The sequence below is a fragment of the Haplochromis burtoni genome, unplaced genomic scaffold, assembly GCF_018398535.1.
Source record: "Haplochromis burtoni strain Fernald_Lab_line unplaced genomic scaffold, NCSU_Asbu1 Contig_493, whole genome shotgun sequence".
Classification (NCBI taxonomy): Eukaryota; Metazoa; Chordata; class Actinopteri; order Cichliformes; family Cichlidae; genus Haplochromis; species Haplochromis burtoni.
In genome coordinates, this window is record NW_024582854.1 from 167,416 (window position 1) to 195,384 (window position 27,969).

Consider the following 27,969-nt stretch of genomic DNA (forward strand, 5'->3'; position numbering starts at 1 on the left):
ATCATGACAAAGGTTAGACAGGTAGAGCGAGTCCTTCTAACCCCGCCCTGGCAATTAGGAAACATAAAAGCAGGTGCTGACAACATAACTTTCCAGTTCACAGGACAGCAACAAGGTCAGTAATCCTTTAAACTCATTGTTGGCGAAACATCTGAAAGATAGAGGCTTGATTTTAGTAGCTGTTGTAGCAGCATAAAAATGTGGTAGACGTATTTCTGAGATGGTGTTATTATTATTGATTTATTATAAAATTTTAGAATAATTTGGCATTTTTGAGTGTTTGAGTCAGAGTTTAACTATTTGAATTACTGCTTTAATTTCAAAATTTATATAGAATTGAATTTCAAGAGAATTCAATAAAAATAGTTTATTGCCAGAATAGTATATTGAGAGCTTAATGCTTTAACTAAAATAATTGCCAGAAAGTTCTCATTTGTGTTTAGACAACCTCTGACAATTAAAAAAAAATTCTTATCATACACGTCTTCCGAGGAGGAAGCAGAGTCTGGGGATGAGGGGAATGACCCGCCAATTTCCGGGGCGAGGTCACTGAGGCAGTTAAACAACTCCTTGGTGGCAGAGCCCCTGGTGTTGATGAGGTCCGCCCCGAGTTCCTGAAGGCTCTGGACGTTGTAGGGCTGTCCTGGTTGACACGCCTCTACAATGTTGCGTGGAGATCAGGGGCAGTACCCCTGGACTGGCAGACCGGGGTGGTGGTCCCCATCTTTAAGAAGGGGGACCGGAGGGTGTGTTCCAACTACAGGGGGATCACACTCCTCAGCCTCCCTGGGAAAGTCTATGCCAGGGTGCTGGAAAGGAGAGTTCGTCCGCTAGTCGAACCTCGGATACAGGAGGAACAATGCGGTTTTCGTCCTGGTCGCGGAACACTGGACCAGCTCTTTATCCTCTCGAGGATACTTGAGGGTGCATGGGAGTTTGCCCAACCAGTCTACATGTGTTTTGTGGACTTGGAGAAGGCATTCGACCGTGTCCCTCGGGGTGTCCTGTGGGAGGTGTTGCGGGAGTATGGGGTGTCTGGCCCATTGCTACGGGCCATTCGATCCCTATACAACCGTTGCAAGAGCTTGGTTCGCATTGCCGGACTCGTTCCCGGTGGGTGATGGGCTCCGCCAGGGCTGCCCTTTGTCACCGATTCTGTTCATAATTTTTATGGACAGGATTTCTAGGCGCAGCCAAGTGGCGGAGGGCTTTCACTTCGGTGGCCTCAGAATCTCATCTCTGCTTTTCGCGGATGATGTGGTTCTGTTGGCTTCATCGGGTGAAGGCCTCCAGCTCGCACTGGAACGGTTCGCATGTCCACCGGGAGGAGGCCCCGGGGCAGACCCAGGACACGCTGGAGAGATTATATCTCTTGGCTGGCCTGGGAACGCCTTGGTGTTCCACCGGATAAGCTGGAGGAGGTGGCTGGGGAGAGGGAGGTCTGGATAAAGCGGATGAAGATGGATGGACGGATGGATTCTTATCATATTTGTGAAAAATGTGATAAAAACGAACAAAAAAACGCACACTGACGATATAGAAGTCTCAAAAACTCATGTTTTAAATATGATACACTGGGCATTAAAGGATTAAAGGATTCCTTCTTTTCTTCTTATTAAAATAGACAAGTGCTTCAGAGGATCGCTGTGACTTTGTTCTCGTTGTTGTTTAATCCTACTGTACAGTTTGAGATGTACAATTCAGCATTTGTTCTAATAAATGCTCAGGTTGATGAGATTGATGGTGACAGTTGTGATTCCTAAAAATCAGCATATCCAAAAATATTTACTTTTAACCTGTATGCATCAAACGCCTGTAATTACATGTTTATGTTGCCACTTCATGTTGTGTGACAGGTGGAGCAATGAAGTCTGTGTGGCCGTCTGCATTGTTGCTCTCGCTTCTTTGCACTGGAGCTCTGGGTTTTGACATTCTGCCAGGCAGTTCTCTGACTCACCTGGACATCACTCTGCAGGCCCTGTTTAATGTGACTGTGCAGGTGTGCCGAGCATTTGCTAAGGCTGAAGGGACAGACTTCATTTTCCCTGTAAGAACTCAAATCATTGAAGTTAAATGAACAGAAACAAGGATTTTTAAAACAGTAATGTCAACATGATTTCCTTTGTGTGTTTAGGCACAGCCTTTCACCATACAGGGTGTTGCTACGGCCTGTGGTGCACCTCAGTCATCTAAAACTTTCGTTCGGTCCATTCTGCACATCATATACAGGAATGTGCGTGTGGACATCCGCTATGCCTTGAATGCCAGCTTCCACTTTGATGATGAGATGTTTGTTCAAGGAAAGAAAATCATCATAGAGGGAATACAGGCGGTCAAAGCAAGCAACAAGCTGGAGAATTATGAGGCAGCGAGGCAGAACCTGGGAGAAATTCTGCATCCTTTGCAGGTATTTATCATTACTTACTGCTGTTTAAAAACAACAACAAAAAACCAAACAAAAACAGAGTAAAATAATAACCCTATTTTTTTTTCATCGCTTGGAGGATTTCTACAGTCACAGCAACTGGGTAGAACTGGGAGAAAAAAGCCCCAACTCCAATCTAATCAAATCTGGCGCCAGCATTGGGAACATAGCAGGTAAAGAGATAGTATGATGAGATGCCCATACTGACATACAGATTATACAGATAAAACTATCAAAACAAGGCCATAATTTAAATGCTGATTTACATGTTCCCAGCTAGGAGCAGGGCGACCTGCCGCAGCTGTGATGGCAACAACTGCAGCAACAACATTTTGGAGGATATCATAGCGGAGAAGATCCTGACGTCTGGATACTTTAGTCTCACGCCTGTATTTGCATTGAAACCAAAGGGTAAGGGCTTCGCTCTTCTACAAAACCATCATTGTTTTCCCACACTCAGAAGAGGCTTCACATGTCACTGATATTCCTGAGATTTACCTAAAACCTACATACTAAAATCGATTTTAACTCTACTATTACTTATTCTTCTAATCCCACTTCACTGCATTTGAAATTGCAGTTACAGCACTTTTTAATGGCTTTTTAACCCACATTTGTCTTTGAAGTTTTATCAGCTCATCTGGCTAAACGATCAGTGAGCTCATGCTGTGGCGATGCATGTCTCATCATTCGTCCACAATTCACAAAAATTGCTCCTCCTCCTCCAGTATTGGTCATTAATTGCATGCACAATGTCCTCAAGGTCAAAGTCACATTTGTCCTTTCACTGGCACTTTAAAAAGACAAATGTGACACTTCTTGCAGTTTCGCTAAATTCTCGTCCACCTGACGTACTGACCAGTTCAAATTATTCATACTTACAGGACAGGACGGTTTATCATGAGTGAATGAAAAAACGAATTCAAATGATGTCAGCATACTGTAAACTATACTCAGTTTATAAAGAGTCAAAGCAGTATTTAAAAATAGCTGTATTTAAATGGGCAAATACGATTGCACCATTATGATCCAATAAAATATCACCGACAGCAGCCATCACTCTGCTCTTCAGATTGTGTGAGTTTCTGAATGGAAAAAACAGACTTTAGTTATTGGTTCTTGCACATGAGAGATAAACCAACATCCTTGTGAAATAACATAAAAAAGTATCCTTTAAATCGTATTTCATTAGTACACGTTACTTAAGTTAAAATATGAAACAAAAAAAGTGCCTTTAAAACCTGTCTCATCCAAAATCACAGTGTCAGTAAAACACAATCACAGTTTCTTGAGGATGATTTGAAATAAACAGCAGCCGTTCACTCTGAGATTTTCCACCCCCTCCTCTTATGGACAAAAGGAATATTATTCATCCTGGCCTTCAGTTGTTGCTTTAGAGTTTATCACACTGAGTCAGCGTACTGCACATCCAACTGACACACAGCTTACTGTATGTCCTCAAAGGATCCATGAGATAAATCAACCTAAAAACTTTTTCTAACTGCTGCAGAGACACCAAAGCAATGGTGTAAAAGTAATTCCAGTTCATGAACCAAGTCGCACATTGCATAACAACCCTTTTTTTTTTATCATGTGTTAAATGTGAGGATCCAAAAGCAGATTCACAGGGAGGAGGAGTTACAGAGAAAACACACCATTTTACTGAGACCAGAATACAAACAAAAAACAGAAAATAAAATTAAGAACTCCAACTTACAGAACCTAAACTGGGTAATTAACACTGGTGGTGGTAGCCACAAGGGATAGGTGAACAGACACTCTGGCAAAGAAGAAGCTGAGACCGCAATAATAAATTAGGGTGTTCAGGGGGAGTGGAAACAGCTGAGACTTATTAAAGAAATGAGACTGGGGAAGAACAAAAATCATATACTAAGCAGACAGGCCAAAAGCTTACCAAGACAAAAGAGGAAGTCAGCTTCAGTGAAACAAGCCCTTAAATACACAAGTTAAAAGGGAAAAGAGCTGTGTTTAAGTATTCATCATTCCTCTCTCGCAATATTTGCTGAACAGGAAAATGCAGTCATGGAGGGGCAGTTGATCAGACAAGTAAGATCGAGCCTATAGGTGGGATCAACAAAGACAAAGAGAGTTCCAGCCATGGGTATCTTCACACTCAAGCTGCAAACATTGCAATAGCTGCAACAAGTGAGCTTCTAGAGGACATTCGGGGGGCTGCTGGTGACAGACCATTCTTGCGGTACAAACGCTCTGTGTGTTTCAGTTCATTGTGGTGCAGAAGTTCATTTTATCATTTATCTCTCTCCATCTCCTTCCCCCAGGATGATGGGTCTCTTTAAAGGATCCAGTAAGGCTCTTTGTTTTGTCATCGACACCACAAGCAGCATGAAAGATGACATTGCAACAGTGAAAAATGTCACTTCCACTATAATCAACCGTGATGTGGGAACAGCCAATGAGCCCTCGCTGTACATTCTTGTACCATTTAATGATCCAGGTAGGATCTCTGGGATGCTACGAATTTCTTTTCTGAATGTTCTGAAATGTTACTGTTCTGTCCGATTCATAAGGTGACAATGGACAATAGTAGTATATATATTGACTTTGACTCATGTCATCAAACAGGCTTCGGACCACTGACAAAGACAACAAACTCAGCAGTTTTCCAGAATGCGATTGATTCTCTTGTAGCCACCGGTGGAGGAGATCCACCGGAGATGAGTCTCTCAGGGCTTCAGGTGAAGTGATATATGTTCTGTAATTTTAAAAGCTCGATGCATGTTTGTTGTTTTACCTAAAACTATTATTCAAAGCGGTTTTCCTCACACAGCTGGCTTTAAGCGCTGCTCCATCAAATTCTGAGATCTTCCTCTTCACGGACGCAGCCGCTAAAGACAAAAACCTGAAGAGCACAGTGATCGCACTCATAGAGAGGACCCAGTCGGTGGTATGTAGTAGTTTAAGAATATAACACACTTATCTTAATGATGATTACATTTTTAAACGTCATTGAAACAGGGATGGGCATGTTTTGCTACAAGCAGATGTATAAATAAAGTAGTGTAATGGTCGTATTCTACCTTCTTTTTTTTTTTTTTAACTCAGTCTAATTGTTTGTAAAGGCTTTATGATTTGGTTAAGCTTGTTTTCATGCACCTTTTTTTCTTCTCAGGTCAATTTTATGATAACTGACACATCATCAGTCAACAGTCGGAAGCGGCGTGCTCCATCCAATAGGATAGCAGAAGCTGATGCTCAGCTGTACAGAGATCTGGCTCAGGCTTCAGGAGGCCAAGCTATCGAAATCACAAAGAGACAACTTCCTCAGGCCACAGCCATCATAAAGGAGTCCTCCAACGCCTCTCTGGTAATTTCACAAACATCTCACTACTGGCTGGATTTGTCATTTCAAAGATTTCAGCTCTTTAATGTAAGTGCTTACTGTAATGTTCCAGGTGACCCTTCTTCAAGCAGCCAGGAACCCAGGAAAGGCTGAAAGCTTCACTTTTATGATTGATGACTCGGTAACAAATCCTACAGTTTACATTACTGGGGAATCCATCACTTTTACTCTCATTAGCCCCACAGGTATGCTATTCTGAAGGACTGTTTGTGGAAAAATTGAATTGAAATTTTTTATTTCAGTCAACTTGTTGTTGTTGTTGTTGTTGTTGACTGAAATAAAAAAAAATACTCTTCATTATTTGCATGAGTTTTTACTATTCGTCGGTCATGACGTCATTTCTGAGCCTGCCCAACAAAGCAGTGGCAGTCTATACTGTCCCCTACATTCTGTTTACACAGTAGTCAAATTCAGAATTTGCCTGATTTTTGAACAAAATGGCATTTATCATGGTGATAAATGCTGTTTTGTTACATAAATATTGATAAAGATGTTTAAAACTACTAAATGCAGTAACCCTCATTTTTGATGTTAAAAAAATTATCATTTAATAATAAATTCCTAAAAATAGTCTGTTTTCTATCTGTGTTCTAACAGGTGAATCTCAGGATAGCAGTGACACAATGGGGTCACTGATCATTACATCCCAGTCTGTGGGAAACTTCTGGTCCCTGCAGCTAAAAAAACAAACTGGAAAATGGGAAATGAGAATGGTGTCAAGTAACCCCTACACTCTGAAGGTCATAGGTGAGACTGTCAGTCGATACTTTTGTTTCTTATCCCTGGGGCCTTGAGGTATAGGTTTGAATGAACTAATAAGCTGTCAGAATGGATGTACTAAATTACCATTACAACAAAGTTTTTAATAAAAACGAATAGAGTTTGCATCTATTTGATGTCTGGCGTTGTAGATAGGAAAGCAGAAAGGTAGGGGGATAACATGCAAGCAGTTTTAGATGGGTCTAAAACCAAACACTTGCATCATCTTCTGTATCATAAGTAACTGGCTCAACCGGGTGAGCTATGACAACCCCTAAAAGGATCTCTTAAAATATGATTGGCATGTCATGTCCTGTCTGAGCCAAGTTCAGTTCAGTTACCTCTCACCTGAGTGGAAACGTTGTTAAAAGTGAACATTTCTCCCTTTGTTTCCAAACTATAATTGCACTGTTATTAGTGTTCACAACCTGTAGCTGTGTTTTGTGTAAAAACGTGAATTTATTTTGTTATTTGACTAATAATGCTATATCCTAGGAGATGGTGAACATTTCTAGCACACTTGCTATGATGCCAGCACATGTGCAGGGAATGCTCACAGTAACAATACAGGTTAGACATACCTGCATTATTACAGTTAGCATGTCAGTAACATGGCATCTTCATGTATCTCATATTTTGTTGATGAATGAAAGCAAAAAAAATCTAAAATACTTAGATTTTATCAGCCAGAGTAGAGCAATGCAGAGAATCTATTGTATGTATATTTGAACAACAGAAAACCAGAAATGGTTTTGCTGTTGATTCACTAGAACTAAGCCAATTCTATTATTTAAAAAGTTCTTTAAGGGCTTTTTGATTTCACATAAAACAAAGTACTGGCAATGACAATGAAATTCCAGTGATCCTTGTGTTGTATAGGTCAAAAGATTACACTTTTACACTATGAAAACTGCTACATTCAAGCACAGACATTCGCCTGGTGCTAATTTCCATCCATGTATATGGATGAAGACTCCTTTACCAGTGGTTCAAACCTAGAACCGTCTGCTATGAGGTGGCCACAGTACCATCGTGCTGCCCGGCTGTTATATAAGCTAACTTAAGATACTAATCTAACTACACTATCAAGCTTTAAATTTAGCATGTTCGTGTTCGGCTGTAATTAGTTTATTCTATGCTAAATTAATATTGTTTTACCAGTTGATGTATAAAAATAAGTAATTCAGAAAAAATATTAGATTATTTTACAAGCTAAACTTTAAGCTTACAAGCTTAAAAGTCTTTCCAAAACTAAAATAATCTCATGGCTTAGAGTCCAAATTCCTGTAAATTTTGTATGTTGCTACTAGATTAGTGGAGCATGAAGGGCTGCTAGCGTTAGCAATGTTAGCATGTTAGCTTTAACACATTATCGGGCGAAGAGCAGAAGATGCGTCTCTCCACCAGTGGATACTCTGTGAGGATCCATTTCACTGCTGTGTTCCTTAAAATTCTTTGCCAGAAATGTTGAGAGAGTGAATATGAAGGCAAAATAGCCTCATGAAAGATCTCACACTTATTTAAAAAGTTTCCTTGGCAGCACAGGTCTTTGGGCAGCCTAGAAAAACGTAAGTAGTCTGTGAGGATTTATTTTCCTTGTCTTAAAGGCTAAATGGAAATGCTAATGACTCAACATATTCAAACACCAACAGGAAGTAGAAATAGAAAGAGGAAAAGGAACTATATTTTTAAAAGTCTGAATAAAAACAAAATTCTATATTCTTAATTCCTGGTTCTTGAATCTATTCACTATGCTTTAGATTTCATTTTTAAATTATTAAAAAGGTTTTTTGAAGTTTTAATTCAAACTCTTTATTATTGTTAGTGTTTAGTTTTTCCATAAACCCATCCTATTTGAACCTCTTTTTTATGGATTTATATATCATTTAGAATTTTAAAAAAAAGTCTTTAATTTTATTTTAATCATATAATAGTTAGAATTTATTTAGATATTATGTTATTTGTAAGTATTTGTCGTATTCAGAATTATCAGTTCATGAAATGCATTATTTCCATTGCCATTAGTCTCCAGGCCCTCCATATATTTGACTTTTTTCGTTTTGTTTTTTTTTTACCCCCTCATCATTTTTAGGTCAGAGTCCTATTGACTTCTTCTTTGACTTAGTGGTGGTGTCACAGGGCCCTTTTGGAGGATTTGATACCCTGGCGACACGTCCCAGTGCTGGTAAAGGCAACTGTTAAGACTTGGTGATCTGCAGATGTAACATACCATTAAAACATTAGACGTAATGAATTGACTTTTTCTTGAAAGGTGGCAATGGTAGCCTGTTGATGTCTTTAACGGGGAGTGACACTGCCACGGTGACAGAAGTCACTCTGGTTGGATCATCTGGGTCAGAGGTGATTAAAGGAGTCTTGGTGCCGCAGAGCAATGCAAGCATCTTGGTTCTGGTTGACAAGTTTCCATCAGAGGACTTTGAGGTGCAGGTGAAGGGACAAGCTGATAGTTTCACCTCCAAGGCTTTAATACTCTTCCAGAGACAGTCACCAACCAACTTCAGATCATCAAATCTGACGATAAATGTGAGCTGCAATCCACGACTTGTTTTGTGACACAAAAGCATCAAATCAAACATGGAAAAACATGCAGCAGCTCAAATAAGTATCTCTATAAATGTACTCTCTCTTTGTAAAGGCTAATCCAGAGACCATCATAGTACCCGGAACGCTATTTTCTGTGCCCTTCACTCTGATGACGAGTGGAACAGGTGGAAACTTCACAATTCGATCCACCAACAGCAGAGGGTTCGACTCTACATTTCCAACCAGTATGTTCCTGGAGCCTGGAATCACGAATAATGGCACAGTGACCCTCTCAGCACCTCTGAATACCACATCTGGAACTGATGTCACCCTGGCCATTGAGGCCGAGGCTCCTGGGGGCACAGACAGTAACTACATTGTGTTGCGCTTCTCCGTTCTTAACACGGTAATACTATAACTGTAAACTTTTTGTTTTAAGCTTTTTGGGTATTTCTTTTTTTTGTTATTATCTCTTTTATTGGGACAGCTGTTGAACATAACAGTAGTTTACCTTTTTACACTTTCTTTGCTGTCACATTTTAACTTATAATTGAAAAATAAAGAAGACAAAAAAAAGAAAAGAAAAGAAGAAGAGAGAAAAAAAAACTAGGGTTAGGAGGCAGCAGGGCAGGAAGGTTTACGTACTACTCAGGGTTGTAACATCATATACAAAATCACACCTCATATGCTTAACATAGTCTGTCCATTTAGACCGTATTCCATAGAAGGTATCTCTCTGAAGTTTAAGAGAAAATGACATTTTTTCCATCGTATAGATCTCTTATACAGAATGTATCCAGTCTTCTATCATTGGTGGTTCAGGCTTAAGCCATCTTCTCGTAAGAGGCTTTTTACTTGCGGCCAGAAGGATATACAGGAGTCTTCTGTCATTGGAATTCAGTTTATCCACTGGTGGATTGCACAAAAATATGGTCTCAAAAGTTGAAGGAAAAACAAATGAAAAAACATTTTGTAAATGATCATGGATTAGAGACCAATACTGGCGAATAACTTTACAGTCCCAAAAGATGTGGAAATGGTTAGCTCCGTCTCCCCCACATCTCCAACGTTTATCACCAATTCCTCGATATCTTTGTTGAGCAGGGGTAATGAAAAATCTCATGATGCTTTTCCAGCAAAATTCATGCCAAACATTAGACCCAGTGGTAGCCCACTGTATCTTGCATGCGTGAGCCCAACACTTCTCTGTAATTGTCAAATTACCCTCCTTTTCCCACTTCGCTTTAATATACAGAGTGCTGTCGTTTTTACACCGCTGGATGCTGTTATATAATTTAGAAATAATTTTACTTTGCACTTCAGATTTGGTTAGTAATAAGAATGTTTCTACAAATTGTAATTCGTTTAGGTTCACTTTTAATTTTGGATTAAAATAATTTCTGATCTGTAGATATCTAAAAGAAATCATCTGATCCCAAGTCATATTTACTCCTTAAAGATTCAAAGCTTTGAAATGCACCCTTATGGACAAATGAATAATAATTAGTTATTCCTTTTGAAATCTAGTTTTTGAATCTATTATCATATTGATTTGGAGTAAAATCTGAATCATATGCACACCATCTTAAAACCTTAAAGGCATTTTCCAAACCACCAATTTTTATTACTTCTTTCCAAGCAGATATCATTATTTGTAGTATAGGTTTATCTGCCATATGTTTTTTATTCTGCAATTTTATGTCCGATATTAAAGCTGAAACTGGTATTTCTTTTACTATTGTTCCTTCAACATCTTTCCATCCGGCGGTGTAGTTTGGACAACAGAGACAAATCAGCGGTCTTAACTGAGCTGCACAATAATATTCTCGTAGACAGGGAAGCCCACGATCTCCCTTGTCTTTCTTTAATTGGAGCGTTTTATATTTAACTCTAGCTTTTTTCCCATTCCAGATGTATTTTGACAATGTTCTATCCCATACCGCAAACTGTTTTTGTGGTATGGCAATCGGTAGAGACTGAAACAAATACAGCAGTCAGGGAAGAATATTTAATGTGATTGATTCAATCCTGGAGTGTAGGTCCAGAAATGGAATAGCGTTCCATCTTTGTATATCTGATTTTATAGATTCATTTAGAGGGGCATAGTTGACATTGAACATTTTGGTGAAGTCACGATGTATTACCACCCCTAAATACATAATGCTATCTGCATCCCATTTCCATTTATAACGATTCTTAATTTCGACTGGTGGTTCATAGTTTAAAGTTAATACCTGCGTTTTATTTATATTGACCTTATATCCCGATAAAGAACCATACTGTGATAGTGCTTCCATGAGATGGGGGAGTGCCTGTGAGGGACAGGTTAATGTTAAAAGTAAGTCGTCAGCAAATAATGCTAATTTCTGTTCCCCTCCTGGCGTTCGTACTCCTGTTATATGCTGATTCTGCCTAATCCACTGACTTAGTGGTTCTATAAACAAAGCAAAAAGCAACGGTGAAATGCAGCAACCCTGTCGTGTCCCTCGTTCCAATATAAATTATTCGGTGAGGTCCCCATTGATTTTGATTTTAGCTGTTGGTTTGTTGTATAACTCTGAGATAATATCAATTATAGATTTATCAAAATTAAACTTCTCAAGCACTTTGTATAAAAAGGACCATCTCACTGAGTCAAATGCCTTCTCGGCATCTAAGCTTAACACTAAGGTCTCTAATTTTTGTTTGTCAACTTGCCGCAATATGTGCAAAACCTTTCTGATGTTGTCCCGGGCCTGTCTATGTTTAATAAAACCCGTTTGGTCATTATGTATTAACCTAGGTAATATCATTTCTAGTCTCTTAGAGATAATAGATGTAAACAACTTGTAGTCAATATTCAATACACTGATTGGGCGATAGTTGCTACATTCTAATTTATCTTTTCCTTCTTTTGGTATAATGGAAATTATTGCTTCCCTCCATGAAGGAGGGATAATTTTCTTTTCCATTACCCCTTTTTGGGTATTTCATGAAAAATCATTAATAAAAAGAATTGTTGGGAAAAAAAAGTCAATTGTAATAAATTTTATCATCTCTGTTCGTTAAACTACAGGCCTGAAGGTTTTTTTATGCTTAGCTAACCTGCTGTGCACCAACTAAAATCACTTTAAGCCAATCATAAGTAACAAAGAAACACATTTCTATAGAGCAAATATTGAGGAAGTTGCAGTTCCTTTAGATTCAGGCTTTTTGCTGACTTCATGCATTTTCCTTCCCCTTATAGGTGACCGATTTCAAGGCACCAGTGTGTGAGCAGCTCAGCCTGCAGACCAACTGCTCTGTTAACTGCAGCATGAGGATGTGGGAGGTCTCTAGCCGGGTGACTGATGGAGCTGATGGGACGGGCGTTGATCTTGTCACCCTCAAGCAAGGAAACGGGACCATAAACACCACCCTGGATTCAAGCAATGAGAACATAACACTGGTGTACTACAGCGCATCCTGCTGTTCACCTGACATGGAGATAGAGGTTGTGGATCGCGTGGGTAATGTAGCCACCTGCTCCTACAGCGGAAGGCAAGGTACAATATCTCCTGTCTCTGAAGCCACAAAGCTCACTTGGTCGCCCTTATTTTGCCTCAGCATTGTGATTGTGGGACTCCACATTCTGACAAAAATGGGCACCCAGTGACTCCATGTCAGTGTGGTACAGCTATAATTTATATACGTCAATATATCAGTTATATCAGTTCTATTTTGACATTTAACTACTACTAGTATATTGGCTACTGTGGTATGGAGGCACTTACAGAAACTGATGCCTTGAAATATATTACAGCACTGTGCACAACTATTATGCCACCTCTAATTTCTTTAAAATTTTCTTACTTTCTTCTATTTCACTTGTATCAAGTAGTCCTGATCAATACTTCTCCAGACGTTCTGAAGTTTTTCTTTGGACATTGGGTGCCTTTTCACTCTTTTTCAGTCCAGTCCATGTACCTGATCATTTTCATAATAATGTTCTTTCTGGTCAGTTTACACTGACCTATGAGTCAATGAAACATAAGAAAGGCAGCTAACTCAAAGCAGACATCCTATCAAAGAATTTTAAACCCTTTATTACAACAAAACCTTTTGCAAAAACACAGAATTTGATCTCACTTTTTTAGCCAAATCTACAAAAAAAAAAATGCCAGAGATATCACAGTTTGTCAAGTTGTGCACCAGCAAGTTGAGCTACGAGAATTAACCGAGATGGAAAGAGTAACACAACAGAAAAAGACAGCAATCATGGATTGGCCTCCCCGGAGACCAGACCTGAACATTATTGAAGCATTTTGGGATCCTGTTCGCAGAAAACGGAACAAAAGGCAGCCAACATCCAAAGAAGAGCATTGGATGTCTTTCCAGAAGTCTGCAGAACTGTTCCTGAAGACTACTTAAAGGAAGTAGCAGAAAGCCTGCCTAAGAGAGTCCTTAGGGTCTAGTAAAGCGCTATACAAATACATGCCATTTACCATTTTACCAGTTCAGGCTGTGTTATGTTGACACATAGTTCATTTTCATAGCAAAATATCATGAAATGAGTCAGTGGCTCAAGACGTTTACAGTACTGTATATATTTCCATAATTACGCATAAAAACATTATTCATCCATGTTATGTCTTTTTGGGGGGATTTTGATCATACATACAGCTTCATATCTTAAACCACTGATTTCTCAGCTAATATGGGAACTGATTTTTGATTGAAACTTGACGTATTTAATTCTGTCTTTCTGTTATGAAGCTAATGCTCTTCTTAATTTATCATGCTCTAATTTGTACTGCTCAGTTTCCACATTTTCACAGTTTGTGGGAGTTTTAAAAAAAAGGTAAAAACAGGTGTTTTGGAAGCTCTTTGGATGGAAATTTTAAAAAATGTTAATGGTGGAAATGGGGCAACAAGAAATGAACAAGTCAAGCAGTAAAAAAAAACACTTTTTATTGTTGTCATAATGTGTCTAATGTATAACCTTTACACAACAAAACGTTTCTCTTTTCACATTTTGCTACATTTTCTTCTCTCGTTTCCTTTTATCACTATTTACATATTGAAATTTTTTATGAGCATTATTTAAATCAACTGGTCATCTGCGACACAGGGGGTTGAAATGCTGAAATGTGTCCTTGTTTGTTTGTGTGGCTTTTTGTGAGTGTTTAGTGATGGTGCGAGCATTTCCACTGCAGCATCCCGATTCCAAGCCAGCCCGTGCACACTCTCACGCCGCTTCGAGGGTCTCCTGCATTAACTTTCTAAACTGATTTAGTTTTGGTGAGGTCACGAGGCCCTCGACATGAGTGCACAACGATCACAGGTCAGCACGTGTTTTGTGTAGGAAACAGGAAACAAATCCCCATAAATACTATGAGTTCTGTCGTTTGACATGAACTAGCTCTGTAATACGGCATGTGATGGTCTTAGCATGTGCATAGCACAGCAAACACAAATAAAAGAATGAACGTGAATTCAAGCTTCAAAAAAGGATCTTCTAAAGTAATGTTTATTTGTGCTTTTCATGTTTTTAACTTTTTTCCTGACCTTAAGAAAGGTTGTTTTAATTTCTGCAGCTGAATCAGAACAGGCAGCTTAAGCCAGCTGAGGAATGATCTTAATTCACTCTATGTGAAGACTGTATTAATCAATCCAGATCCTGATTTGAGGGGAAATGTCTCTGTTAATGTTTCTTCTTAACTTCGAGACCCTCCAAAGCTATAAGCGTGACTCCACATGCAGTGGGAGGATGTGTGGGCAGGTTTGAAGCGGGCCTGTATTTTTTATAGAAGCAAATTATAAAAGTCTTGCGCTTGCATTTTTTTAAACCTGTTTTCTACATTTTCTTTTTTCTCTAATAGAAACCTTTTTTTTTTATCCCCTTAACCCAACTTACACTCTCAAACTTACAGTGCCTTCACACAAACATCACCTCCGTCCTTTTCGCTGTAAAATTGTGACTATCCCAAAAAATATCCTGCAGTAGAATGAAAGGTAAAACCGGGATAAAGATTTTATAGAATCAACCATCGAAAGGGGTACAGATGCAATTTCCTCAAATCTGTCGAATGGTCACTTGTACACATTCATAAGCATTCACAAGAGTGAATCCTCGTCAATAATATTCAGACCAGTTCTTCAGACCATGTTTACATGCACATCAGGCACTGCCATTGGTGTACTGGGAAAGCTTATTCTCCAGGTCACAGATTCTCTTCTCCTGAGACAACACTGTGGCCTTCAGATTCTGAATCTCTTCCAGTAACCTCTCAAGCAGCTGAGGCTGGAAAGGAGAAGAGGGGAGACAAGTGTGCAGAAGGATAAAAGGGAAACAGAAAGGAAAAAAGACTGTGATAAGAAGGTGAAATTAAGGAAAATGTTTGAAGAATAGGTTAAGGAAGATGACTAGGACTAGAGGAAATCAATGAAAACAGGTGAAAGCTTTGAACAAAAAAGGTTGTGGGCAGATGGAATTACAAGAGAAAAGAAAACAGAAAAGGGTTAAAACAGAGTCACTTTTTGTTATTGTTGTTGTTTTCTTTTCTTTCTTTCTTTCTTTTTTTTACCACCAGTCAGATTACAGGACTAAGAAATCATTCAACTGTGCTGTACATGGTTATACATAAGATGTATAAAAATACATCCAGGCTTTGGGAGCCTATAATGTGAATGCAGATTAGTAGAGAGGAGTCATCTTATACTGCTAAATTAATGTTGAAAAAGTAGTTTATGTGCAGAGGTGCAGGAAGTGGGCTTACCGGCAGGCTGTTGGTGTCCAAAGTGGACATGCTGCGTCGGGTGGTGGGTCTGGAGTCCAGGACGTTCTTCTTCACCACTTTGAGCTCTCTGCTCTTCGGCGGCACGTAGCCCTGCCTCATGGACACCAGGATGGGATCTTCATCTCGGCCATCAAGCCACTCCTCGGGTTCCATGGCGGGCTCGGGTCCTGCTGTGTCTGGGTACAGATCATCTTGAAAGAGGTCCGACTGTGCAACAGGGAAGATCAAGGGGACAACAGAGACGTTTGTGTGAAGTAAAAAGTAAAGCCGCAAGTTCATCCCTAATATCAAACATGTGTATTTGTCCTCCACTGAATAGCATCAGAAACAATCCACAAACACTGGGAGCAGTGTGTCGAAGAAGCCTTTCGTTGCACTAAACTACAGCTAAGAACCAATCACTGTGCAGAAGGAAGCCTCACAAGGTGCTCGTGGCAGGATGTAAACATTAATGGTTTTCCATTCAGCTGAACTGTATTCAAATGAAACTGCAGCGACAAAGGTTGATTCATGTTTGAGTTTTAAGGAGCCAGATAGAAGTGTGGTATGACAAGTCCAGGATTTCTGTTTCGATAAAGTATAAGACTGATATCTTCATCTTGCACCATTGTCAAAGTCAAACACAGCAGAGCATGAAGAGCATAATGGAAAGGTGAGTCAGGCTTACTTTTCTGGGCACTGTCATTGTGATGGGCTCACATTTCTTGTCAAGCAGCTTATACAACCTGATAAGATGAGAAAAGAGGACACGGCCACAAGTTATCACAGTTGTCGTTGTACGTATTTTTAAATGTCTGTCTATAAGAACTGAATAATCAATCTCACCTGCAATCAGTAAGTCACATAATTGTTTATCACATATGGAGATGTATATGAGAACTATATGGAAAAAGGACTACTTTTGCAGCTTTCTGCAAAGACATAAACTATCATTTCTGATATTTAGAAATGTCCATGTCAGAGAGTTTATGGTTCATGAGCATTTAGCAGTGTTTAGAGAATACAAAGCATTCAGTGGTGAAGCTTTTAAGGTGAACAAAATGGAAATTTCCAATATGAACACTTGTGCTAAGTAGAAAATTAATGGACCAAATTGTCTGCAATAATAACTGATGTAATAACTACTGCATATTTGTTTCATTTATCTGAAGGCTAAAATGGCAACACGTCCATTAAATCAGTGGAATCACTAAAACATGAAAAGGGCTGTGAATCGCTGCTGCAGATATGCCCAAATATAGTCGTGTGACTATTTATTCTTTGACATCTTGTGATATTGATTTTTAAAAACTAGATTTCAGACAGGACCAAAGATTACTATTTCAATCTGCGAGCACACGAGCGCAGGCATTACCAAAATACTAAAGGCAAAGTAAAAAGGCACAAAAAGGAGAAGCTGAGATGGAGGTGGGTTGCAAAGCAGTTTGCAGAGACAGCAGCAACTGTAGGGACGCTGGAGAAGCTAAAACGTTTATAGCAAACTTTATAGTGATCTGGTACTTATACAGTTATTTTCTAGTCTACCTGAGCACTTAAGGCACTTTTAAATACAATTCCTAAAAGAATTTAGTTTTTGGTTTTATATACCTAAGTGTGTTGACCTCATGATGACACTGACACTCCAGTGGATGCATTAGGGGTAACTTTAGGCTAGTATCTTGCCCAAGGATACAACCCAGTCAACCTCCAGCTGAACCACAGCTGGCTCAATTCACCTTCTTACACGGTTAAGTTGCACTCAAGTTGAAATCATTGCAAGATCAGCATCTTACCTGGCAATCTCACATTTGCTGACATCAACACCTCTTTTGGGCATGAAGCCCATCCCTCTCTGGGGCTCCTTGCTGCTAAAGGTGTTGAGGTAGTGAACATACGGTGGTTCCTCTGTGATTTCAAAGTACCGGACACTGCTGTCCCCCTAAACACACGCACATGAACAAGTGTAAAAACAAGTGTGACTGTGTTAGCATTAAGGCTGATAATACATCTACAATTAAGTGTAAAAATAAGTCACAGTTATATGTCTGTACCTTTCCACAGAGGTAGACCATATTTGCATCTGGATCGTAATAAGGTAACAATACTCCATTACTTGTGTCCAACTCCAAAAGTGCAATAGGTTCCTCAAAATTTGTCTGTGGACAATAACAAGCTGTGAGGAAAACTGACAGGTTTCTGTGTAGATTCATATTATAGTGTGTGAACATATTTTTACAGTCACTCTGTGAAATGTAGTCATTTGTTACCGGGTCCCAGAGGCCGAGCTCTCTCTGACTCATCCTGGTGAATCCTGTAGTGAAGATGTTTCCATCTCTGGTGAAGATTGCTCTCATTGGCCTGATGCCCTCATGTGGAGCCAGACGTTCCTGTTGGTCAGCAGAGAAACAGACATTAGTAACATAACTACAACAATGTAAGAGCTAAAGATTTCAAGTTAATCCTTATTTTCTGTCTCTGTGCCTGTTTAATGAAAGTTTGTGTTTCACTGTTTCCTGAAGTCAAGTAATTATATGGAGCTAATATATTCTTGAACAATAAGAAAAATAAAAATATAGTCACCAGAATAATTGTGCTAATTATTTATAATAATATATACCAATAATATATTTTGAGACAGCTTCTGCATTATATTAGTTTATACTGTGAAACAGTATACTTTTTACATGATTTCTTAGTTTTTTGCATATTTGTTTCACATGAAACTAACACAGCCTTTGATGAAAAGAACACTAACACCATCAGTCAAACACGGTGGTGGTAGTGTGATGGTCTGGGGCTGCTTTGCTGCCTCAGGACCTCAACAATTTGCTGTGCTTTCACATGAGCTTAAACAGGCTATTCAGCCCCTCCAATGTGGTTGAATTAAAACAATTATGCAAAAACAAATGAGCCAAAATTCCTCCAAAGCGGTGGGAAAGCCTTTTTGCCAAGACGAGCCATCTGTAATTTCTACTCACGCACCGCCACCACTTCTCTTTTGCGGGGATCACAGACACGCAGACGTCGATCCTTACAGGTGGTGCAAAACAAGCTGCCGTTACGGTTCCAGCTGACGCTGTAGATGAGGTCTGGATGGTCGTCCATGGAGATGAGGGGTTCACCTGTCCCCACGTTCCAGATAATTATCAGGTTGTCACTGCCTGGAGGGTGATGGAGTCGAAACACAGATAGACATCCTATTCAGGTTTTGTTCTAATTTACTGTCACATAGGGGGCCCAAAAAAAGATATGAAGGATGTCATGAAAACATAAGAGGACACTGGAGGTTTGTGTGTTTCTGTGTCCTGCCTGCAGTGAGTAGTATGTTGCGTGCGGTGGGGTGCCAGCTGACAATGCCGACTCGTTTGGAGTGTCCCTCCAAGACCACCACCGGGTCTGACAGGGGGCGGGTCAAAGCGTGATCTGGAATTTGCCACACCTGGAGACGACACAGACACAGCAATGTGATGATTTGTCCAAAATTATTATTAGAAGTCATTCAAAATTTGACATCAGCAGAATAAAATACATTTCTGTCTGCATCTCAGGAGGAAGATGTCTGCATCACAACACTAATAAAATAAAATAAAATAAAATAAAGAAAGTTGTCCTGCAATAGAGAATCAACAACATCTGGCATTACGTGTAATATCGGAGCCTTTCTGCTTTGTTTCTCTTCTTTTCACTTACACGTGACAGAATTTTTGGTATTAAATTCACTGCCACAGATTTATTGTGGAGCTCACTCATTTTAATTGAACCATAACTCTACTGACTGTTACTACAGAGTTATATTTATGTTGCCTCACAGCCATCTATTAAAGCTTACACCTGTGTGCAGCTGCAGTACACTGACGACTGTGCAGATAATCGGAAAGGGTTTCCCTTAATGAAACTGTTTGTGCTTTACCTGCTGCTGTTCGTTAGAAGATAATTCAAATTATCTATAAAAAGCTGAACTGCTGCCAGACTTTATCTGTTGGTAGATATTGCATTGGCCCGTGTCTGTTCACATGGGCTATTTAGTTGCACTCAACCAAAGCCTGCTCAAACATAACTGATCAAAAGTAGCGGGACGAAACATTCAGAAAGGTTCCAGTGCCAAAGATCTCTCACTTGCTGAGCTGATCTAAATACAATACTGAGGTAGTGGCTGTTTAAACCATAAACATATCCATAATCAATACGTAAAGCATTATTTTATCAAGCCCAAACGTGGCTAAAACTCTCACTATTGGGCTACTGAGTCACAAAAACTTCAATTCTCAATTCATCTGCTTTATTTAAAAGCAGCTGCTCGTGTCAATGGACATTAGAACACACAATACATTATTCTCAGTACATATTCAGTTTGTTGGAACTGGGTCTTTACAGTTACAACACACAGCTGTTTAAGGCACATATGTTCAAGAAGTCGCGCACAAACACAGACCCATACTCACGACTCAAACGAGCCTGCGAGATGACACAATGACGAGTCTCTGTGAACTTGACGGAATGACATCACAGCTCACAGCAGCTGCACACGTCTGTCTGAGTGCCGGACACAAACAGAGCTCACAAAGGCAAACACACGGCACTCAAACAGCATCGGAGCAGCTGCTGCCACAAGAGAAGCCACGATTCAATCATTCGATCGTGCAAAGATTCCTGCAATGTCACTATGAACAAGTGGGTGACTTTTGGTCTCCGTGACAACTGTGCTGGTGCACACATGCTGAGACATGTTGTCATTATACAATCCAGAAAAAGGTGCAAAGGGCACATGTATAACTAATGTACAATATATATTATCTAAATATATAGTTTATATGTTTTATTCTACCTCAAACTACTTCAGCCATAGGAATTAGGAGGGTAAGTAGCATCCAGGCAGTGCTTATCAAATGCACTCGGTGATCAGCAAGTGTGAACGCCTCTAAAAAGCAGAAGTTTGGAGCAATTGGTGTGTGTTAACATGGGGTGCTGGAGCCTATCCCAGCTGTCATAGGGCAAGAGGCGGGGGGACAGGTTGCCAGTCTGTCACAAGGCTAACACACAGAGACAGACAACCATTCACACCTATGGGCAATTTGGATTAATCAGTTAACCTATCCCCACATACTGAATGTCTTTGGATGGTGGGAGGAAGCCGGAGTACCCGGAGGGAACGCATGCAAACACAATTTATGTATCTTAAACCTGAATATATTTGTTTGATTGCGGATTGGATAAAAGAAGACATCAGATGATGTTGCCCTGAGGGAATTTTTGTGAGCTCAAACAGATTTCCATATCAAGGCCAGAAATATTTCCTATCTGCTGTCCAAATCAAGATCACCCAGAAATTATCTTTGGAGTGTCATTTTTGCGTCGGTGGAGCAGCTCATCACACTGTGAACACTTAACCCGGTTCTCATCTCGTGCTTTTAGAGCAGCTTACAGCTCTTCACATACTGTAAGTAATTACTGCCTTTTACTAGTGTGGATTTTGTCCCAGAAATAACAGTTTAACACTTTGTCTGACTGCAGCTCGGCCAGGAAACACTGTGGTCCAGGGAATTATCCAGACATTAACTAGTGTTATCTGAAGAGCTGAAGCCTGTTTATATCTAGATTAACTCCAGAACAAGGACCACAAATATGCATTATTTATTTTAACACAGTCTTAGAAGAAATTTGAAACAGTGCAGGAATGCTGAATAGTAAAATTAGCTGGGACACACAAAATGTCATGGATTATAAAATGTTAAAAAAAAACAGCTGCTATAATGCGTTTAAAGGATGTATAACCTTGTTTAGTTTCACATCAAGTGCTTTCATAACAGGCCAGTATCATGGCACAGAAATATAAAGACCTCACAGTGACCCCTGCTGACTGAACTCAGTCATGAGACACCTGCAGTGTATCACAAACACCTCTAAAACTCTTCTGGTTTCCGTCTGCCATCCAAAACTCAGCAACAACAATAATGTAAGATGAGAATGCAAAGTGTGTTTACAAAGCCCCAGCTGCTAAACAATATGGAAAAGGTAAGCCACATAATCAGTAAGGTGACGTGATTTTAACACATTAAAATCCCATTCCTGCTGATGTGAGGTGATCAGCACCAGATGGAGCAGGACATGATTGCAGATACCGATACTTTAACTATTTTCCATATTTCTTGCTCACGTCTCCTTATTTCCTGCATGTTTGATGAGAGATTTTTGCCCGATATGATAGGATACTGATAGGAAAATGCTTGACAACAAGCAGGGAAACAGGTCATGAGGAAGCTGTCGTATTGTGGACGCCACAGGTTTGTAGATGCATTACAGCAATGAAGCCGGTCACAGGCAGAATGCTTTGATCAGCCTTACAAAATATCATGCGTGGCCTGATGGAGAGATAGAGATGACGCAGAGCAGGTGGGTGGAGATGCAGACAGGTAGACGCACTGACGCGTAGACTGGTTCTCTTAACTTGTTGTTCATTTAAGAAGCAGGAAGACGTGACAAACTCAAGCTGTGAAGACCTCTATGACTGCTATCTGAGTCACTGAATAACAAACTCCTCCACATGCATCTGCAACTTGTCTCTCCCACACACGCACACACACAGACACACACACACGCACACACACAGATTACCATTGCAGTGCAGTCCTCCGAACAACTGGCCAGGATATTGTCGTCATGAGGGCACCAATCAATATCCAGGACGGGTCCAGAGTGACCAATCACCAGCGGGTAGTTCTTATCCACACGACCTGTCTGCAACACAGAGGACTGAGTTAGGACTGTGTTTGTATAACGGGTCACCATTAATAATCAATATTCATTCATTTCTTTAAAAAAGGTCAAAATAACAGCCTTAAGCCCAGTCAGACATCAGCACAGCTAGGTTAAAAAATTAAAACAACTATTTTCCCTCAATGTGAAACAGTCCTGGAATAATTAGCTTAAAAGTTCATTCTTGATCTCAGACATAGTGGGTATAACCATGAGGTCCGTTTTAATAGCTGCTCTCCAGATTTTTACCATCTTCCTCAGTGGAAGACTCTTAGTTTTCAAGAATAAGTAGATGTTATATGTGAGATCAAGAGCTGTGATGGGCCAAGAGATTTTTGTTCAGGTCTATTTCCTGATACATAAACTCATAGAATTGAAATAGGGTGTACTTTATTCTTCAGATGACTGTACATGACTGAGATTTAGTTGGATATATTTGGAGAGCTCCTTTTAAGCTAATATAGATTGGAAATGGGCAACCGTTTGAGAAAACATATTTAATACCATCAAATATTTTTCTCAAAGGTGTATTTCTGATCTTAAGTGAACCAGATGTGGCAGGAAGAACCTTTTGAAACTTGTCTCAAAAGCAGATGTTTGAAGACAACCCAATGTTCCCATGTTCCCTGTTCCCATGGTTCCTTTCATGTGAACATGTGTATCAGCTCTTAGATATAACTCCGTCCTGACACACACTCAGTCACACTCCAAGAGTGGTGTATTTATAGCCGAGTGACGAGGCGTTGAAAGGGGAGTTTTTCATGTGGCCTGTTGGGGACTCAGTGGGGGGAAGAGGAGGATGGAGAGCACATTGGTGTGTATTAATAGCGCGTCTGTTCACCGTGACTCCAGTAAATAATCATGTCCATTCCTCAGTGCCTCAAAAAAACCTCTGCATTGCTTTGTGTCCTGCTGCTCTTTTTCATTAATTAGCACCTCTGAGATGCTGAAGAATCCCAGCGGGTATGACCTTATTACACCCACATACTGTTTATGTTTTCTTCTTAAATCTCGGAAATGTAAAAACCGGTCGCTTAACCTTTTGTAGTCGAGCTGAAATACTAACCTTTGTGTAAGCTTAAAACACGAAGTCAAATTTTCCCCCCAAATTTCTAGACTGGATAATGTTAACTTGTTCTTGTAACTCTGGGCAGTGATTGGCTGTGTAGTTCAGTTTAATTTCTGCAGTCTTATTACAACAGTGTGAAGTGCGCTGAGCTCGAGCATGAACTCTCACCACGTTAGATGTAAATCAAAGGTGGATGTTACATCACGCTGAAATAAAACCCAAATCCAAATATATTTATCCAACTTAGCCCTGAAAATGAATTAAACACATTTCACTAACCAATATCAGGATCACTGGGTCACTTTTACCCTCCCAGTAAAATATTCACACAAGTTAACTACATTTCTGGTGTCAGCTTTAATTCAGTGTAGCCACCAGGCTATTGCACTGTTAGCATCACGTCTAAGAAAAGCAGCTGATTTCATATGAATTGCATGTCTCAAAGGATCAAACACTGACTCTTCTGTGTATTTCAAAATAATTACTGGACCACAGGACAAAGGAATTTGCCAAAAACCTTGCCGTATACAAGCAACACTTCAGCTCCTTGCGAAAGCTAAATACTACCAGACAGTCTTTTACTGAGACTAATACTCATGAATGAAAGTCCACCTCTGATCACTGTGCTTCAGCAACACTGAGAAACAAAAACAAAGCTGTTTCTCTTTTAAAACACAGACAAACACGTAATAAAAGTATATCTGCTTGCAACACGCATACAAACACCACTCAGCAGCTCAACGACCATAAATAGCTCGATATAAATAGAAAGAAAGAGCCAGTTGATCAGCCAGAGTTCATCTAATGTAGATCATGAATATCTGTACATGATTTAATGTCAGTCATTTAGATACTCCTGCAGATCAGCATGAGACATGTAGAGCCATGCTGTCAATGTTCCTAGAAATCCTTTTTCCCAGAACAGAGCTTATTACAGTCACACTTTCATTTACACTCTACATCACACGGAGAAGCAAATGAGGTGCTATTAATTTTTATTGTGATTTATTGGAACGCTGGTCGACTGAGAATTGATTCAAGCACAAAAAAAGCTAAAAACATGTCAGATATTTGAGTGTTACATTTGAATCCCTCCAACCCTCTGACCTTTACTGACCTTAGAAAGGGGCAGGACCAGAAACGCTCCTCCTCCACTGGATTCAACGATGACTGCCAAGAACTTTGGATTGACGGCGCAGAAGGAGCTGTCCCATGTCACCTTGGACACACGAATGTCATCGTAACCCTGCTCAGCCTTTACCGCCTGGCCGAAGACGTGACGAAACTTGCTCTGCCGCACGATGCTGCGACTCATGGCTGAGGAAAGGAGAGGGCAGACAGGAAAGAAATGAAGAAGAATTAGAGACCGCAGAGAGCGGCGATGAAAGTTTAGATAAAGATAAAAGGAAGGAGAGGATGAAAAAGTAGAGCTATCTGAGGAGTTTAATGTGTCTGCTGTACATGAATCATTTCAGGGGATTTCATTTGGAATGATGTGTCATAAACGGAGACAACAGAGAAATCTGTTAATGAAGCACACGCCTCAGTCTGTGCTTTTAATTTGTGGGTTTAAGTATTTATATAACTGCTTATTTAATGCTTAATTACTACTGTAATATGTTTAGGCAGTTTTTGCTGTTTTGAAAGTTGAAAATGACTAACTAACCTCTTTTTGGTATTTATTGAAAGTATTTGCAGATCAAACATAAATACAGGATAGTCAAAAGTTATATAAAGCGTTATTTTTTACAACATGAAGCAGGTGCAGAATGGCGAGATTGAAAGTTTGTTCTTTGACATGTCCTGCGATGGACTGGCGACCTGGACTGGTATAACCTGCTTATACAGTCTATGACACACTAGGCTGTGTAAGCAGCTTTTTTGTATTACACTCACTTTTTCATAATTACTGTTAGGCAGTAAGCTTGAGGTTCTTTCACATTAAACTGCAAACTTAACAGACTTAATAATATCGTATTTCCATTTACTGACAGTACATTTTCTGCACTGTTTCATTTAAAAATGACAACTTGATTTTCTGACTGCTGCCTCACAGTGAGAAGTTTCTGAGTTTGAACTTTTGGCGTGGAGTTTTCATGTTCTCTCTGTGCTTTCATGGCTTCTCTCCGGGTACTCTGGCTTTCTCCCACAGTCCAAAGACATAAGTGTTAGGGTAATTAATGGTTCTAAATGTGTCATAGGTGTGAATGATTGTCTCTGTGTTAGCATTGGTATTTGCCTGGTGACCTGTCCAGGGTGTACTGCTGAACTAGATACGCAGTTAAGAACATGGATGGATTTCTGTGTGTGGACAGTTCTCACGGTGGTTTGTACAAAAACTGTGCTGTTGCTGTGCTGTGCTGTATGTTGTTACTATTATTTTCAACATTACAATTTCTGAGCTTCTAATTAAAAAAAAAAGTCTATTAAGTAAATAAATAAGAAGAGCTCACTTATTTTGCCACAGCACACAAAGTTCATGACTTCTTTATTATTTATATTAGTTATACTGAGTTTGCATGCTTTTTAAGTGACACCGATTCATTATAGTCTAATCATGCTCTACAATGATTAATACTAACATCAGTGTTGCTTGTTTCTTAATAAACATTTTAATTGCTTCAAACACTGTGACTTTTTCTCCTGTAAATGATGATGAATTCTGTAATTTGATCTTAGGCTGTTTGTTGCTATCCTGTGGCTGTCGCAGGCAAAAGGCCAACCGGACTGTAATCCTCCGAAACACGGGGGATATTCTGTAACAGTCCTTGCCATTACTGCAGATATTAATAGGTGATTGTCCCACCAAACACTATGTGGCAGCCAAACATCAAAGACAAACACTAAGACACAGAGAACAGATAAAAGGTAGGAGGGGGAGAGAACTTGACAGATACAGTGTCACGGCCCAGCACTTCAGTCACACAACTCCTGTGAGAATATGCCGATTCAAACAGACCTAACATACTTGCAGACTCCACTGGCTTACATAAGGCTAAAACTGAAAGCCCTAGTCTAAAAGTAGGTCTGTATGGGGCCCCTAAGAGATCTGACTAATGCAGTGACTCTGTGTGTTAGCAGGATTACATTAAACTCTAAGCATTAGACTTTTCACTATTCAGATAAAACCTTTGTCAATGATGCTGTCTGACTTTCACAGTAGGATATATCACAATCTGCCCCAAAGTTGACTTATGAGGGGAAAGAAGCTCCTGGAACCTCTGTGAAAGAGTCACATCCCAGAGACCACTTCAGCAAAGCCAACAGTGGGGCATTTAACACCTCATTATACATATTATATAGTTTTTACAATAGGATGTCAAAAAAAAAAAGAAAAGAAAAAGAAAGAAAAGACTGTTAATGATCACATAATGACGTTCTCCTGGTCTAATGCTTCTTTTTCTAAGTACACTGATTTCTGTGCTCTACTGTCAGTGTCTTGTCATGTAATATAAGCCAAACTAAAACTGAGGCAAAGAGTAGATTTTAGCATCTGTGAAAAACCTCTTGCTATTAATTCCGCCTCAGGTTAATGAGATGGGTCTGCTCTGTCGCGCATGGCACGGCCCTGGAGAATCCAGACAGCGAAAGAATGACACTGGCACTTTCCTAATATAGACATGACAAACTGCACTGTCCTACCCGGGCCGGCCGCTCCTCCCCGGCGATCCCAAATGGTTCCAGAAAGAAGGTCCCGCACCCTGTGTCGTTTTATCACTAATGAGCTGACTGTAAATCTGATCTGCCACTGCGCACAGCCTGCAGAAAAACGCATAAAACACGGGAACAGAGACTGGCAGGGGCGCAGGAGGAGGTGGAGGTGGTGGGGGTAGTTATGTACAAAGTACTCCTTAAAGTATCCCGCAGCTGCCACAGCATGCACGACTTAAGATCAGTTGCCAGAGGCAGTAAAGTGCATAGTCACAACGTCCCGGCTGTGTTTTCGGGGTTTCCAAATGTAAGGACGCGCTCGTTCCTCTCCAGCTGCGCAGTAAAGAAGCTGACGCACCTCTCGCCCCACTGCAGCACAGACACCGACACACATATTAAGAAACACAGTCTCACCTCAGGTTTTGGGGAGACCCCACTTCCCTGGATAACGGTCACGGTTTATGTCGAATGGACTGCTACTCCTCCTCCTCCACCCTCTCCCTCTGCTGCCTTTATTCCTTTTGGATTATATTCCCTGCAATCAGCTGTCCCGGAGTCGGTGCGGACTTTTAGTGAGGAGAGCTGGAAAACTGCGCTACGGTCTTCGGTAGGGAGAGACAGAGGGGAGATGCCGGGGGCAGAGCAGGCG

At 40.1% G+C, this 27,969-nt stretch overlaps 2 protein-coding genes across 4 annotated transcripts; one reads left to right on the forward strand and one right to left on the reverse strand.

The window, feature by feature from the left end:
• Positions 1–101: 101 nt before the first annotated feature.
• Positions 102–14,041, forward strand: LOC102290491 (von Willebrand factor A domain-containing protein 7). Its single transcript, XM_005946791.2, has 16 exons — positions 102–115; positions 1,857–2,047; positions 2,135–2,407; positions 2,505–2,598; positions 2,702–2,836; positions 4,457–4,643; positions 4,726–4,901; positions 5,030–5,142; positions 5,235–5,351; positions 5,577–5,771; positions 5,860–5,992; positions 6,405–6,554; positions 8,659–8,751; positions 8,839–9,110; positions 9,223–9,516; positions 12,337–14,041. Exons 2-16 carry the CDS (start codon positions 1,865–1,867, stop codon positions 12,742–12,744), a joined length of 2,823 nt encoding a protein of 940 aa, XP_005946853.1. The 5' UTR covers positions 102–115; positions 1,857–1,864; the 3' UTR covers positions 12,745–14,041.
• Positions 14,033–27,969, reverse strand: coro6 (coronin 6). Of its 3 annotated transcripts, none has more exons than XM_005946794.3 (11): positions 27,735–27,969; positions 24,787–24,986; positions 22,460–22,582; positions 19,157–19,286; positions 18,830–19,008; positions 18,115–18,234; positions 17,899–18,003; positions 17,641–17,786; positions 16,536–16,593; positions 15,848–16,075; positions 14,033–15,372 (listed from the first exon to the last, which is right to left on the reverse strand). In XM_005946794.3, exons 2-11 carry the CDS (start codon positions 24,982–24,984, stop codon positions 15,250–15,252), a joined length of 1,410 nt encoding a protein of 469 aa, XP_005946856.1. In that variant the 5' UTR covers positions 24,985–24,986; positions 27,735–27,969; the 3' UTR covers positions 14,033–15,249. The 3 variants fall into 3 exon arrangements, with proteins under 3 accessions (XP_005946856.1, XP_005946854.3, XP_005946855.3); XM_005946792.3 differs by lacking the exon at positions 27,735–27,969 and adding an exon at positions 27,312–27,684; XM_005946793.3 differs by lacking the exons at positions 14,033–15,372; positions 27,735–27,969 and adding exons at positions 15,383–15,530; positions 27,312–27,685.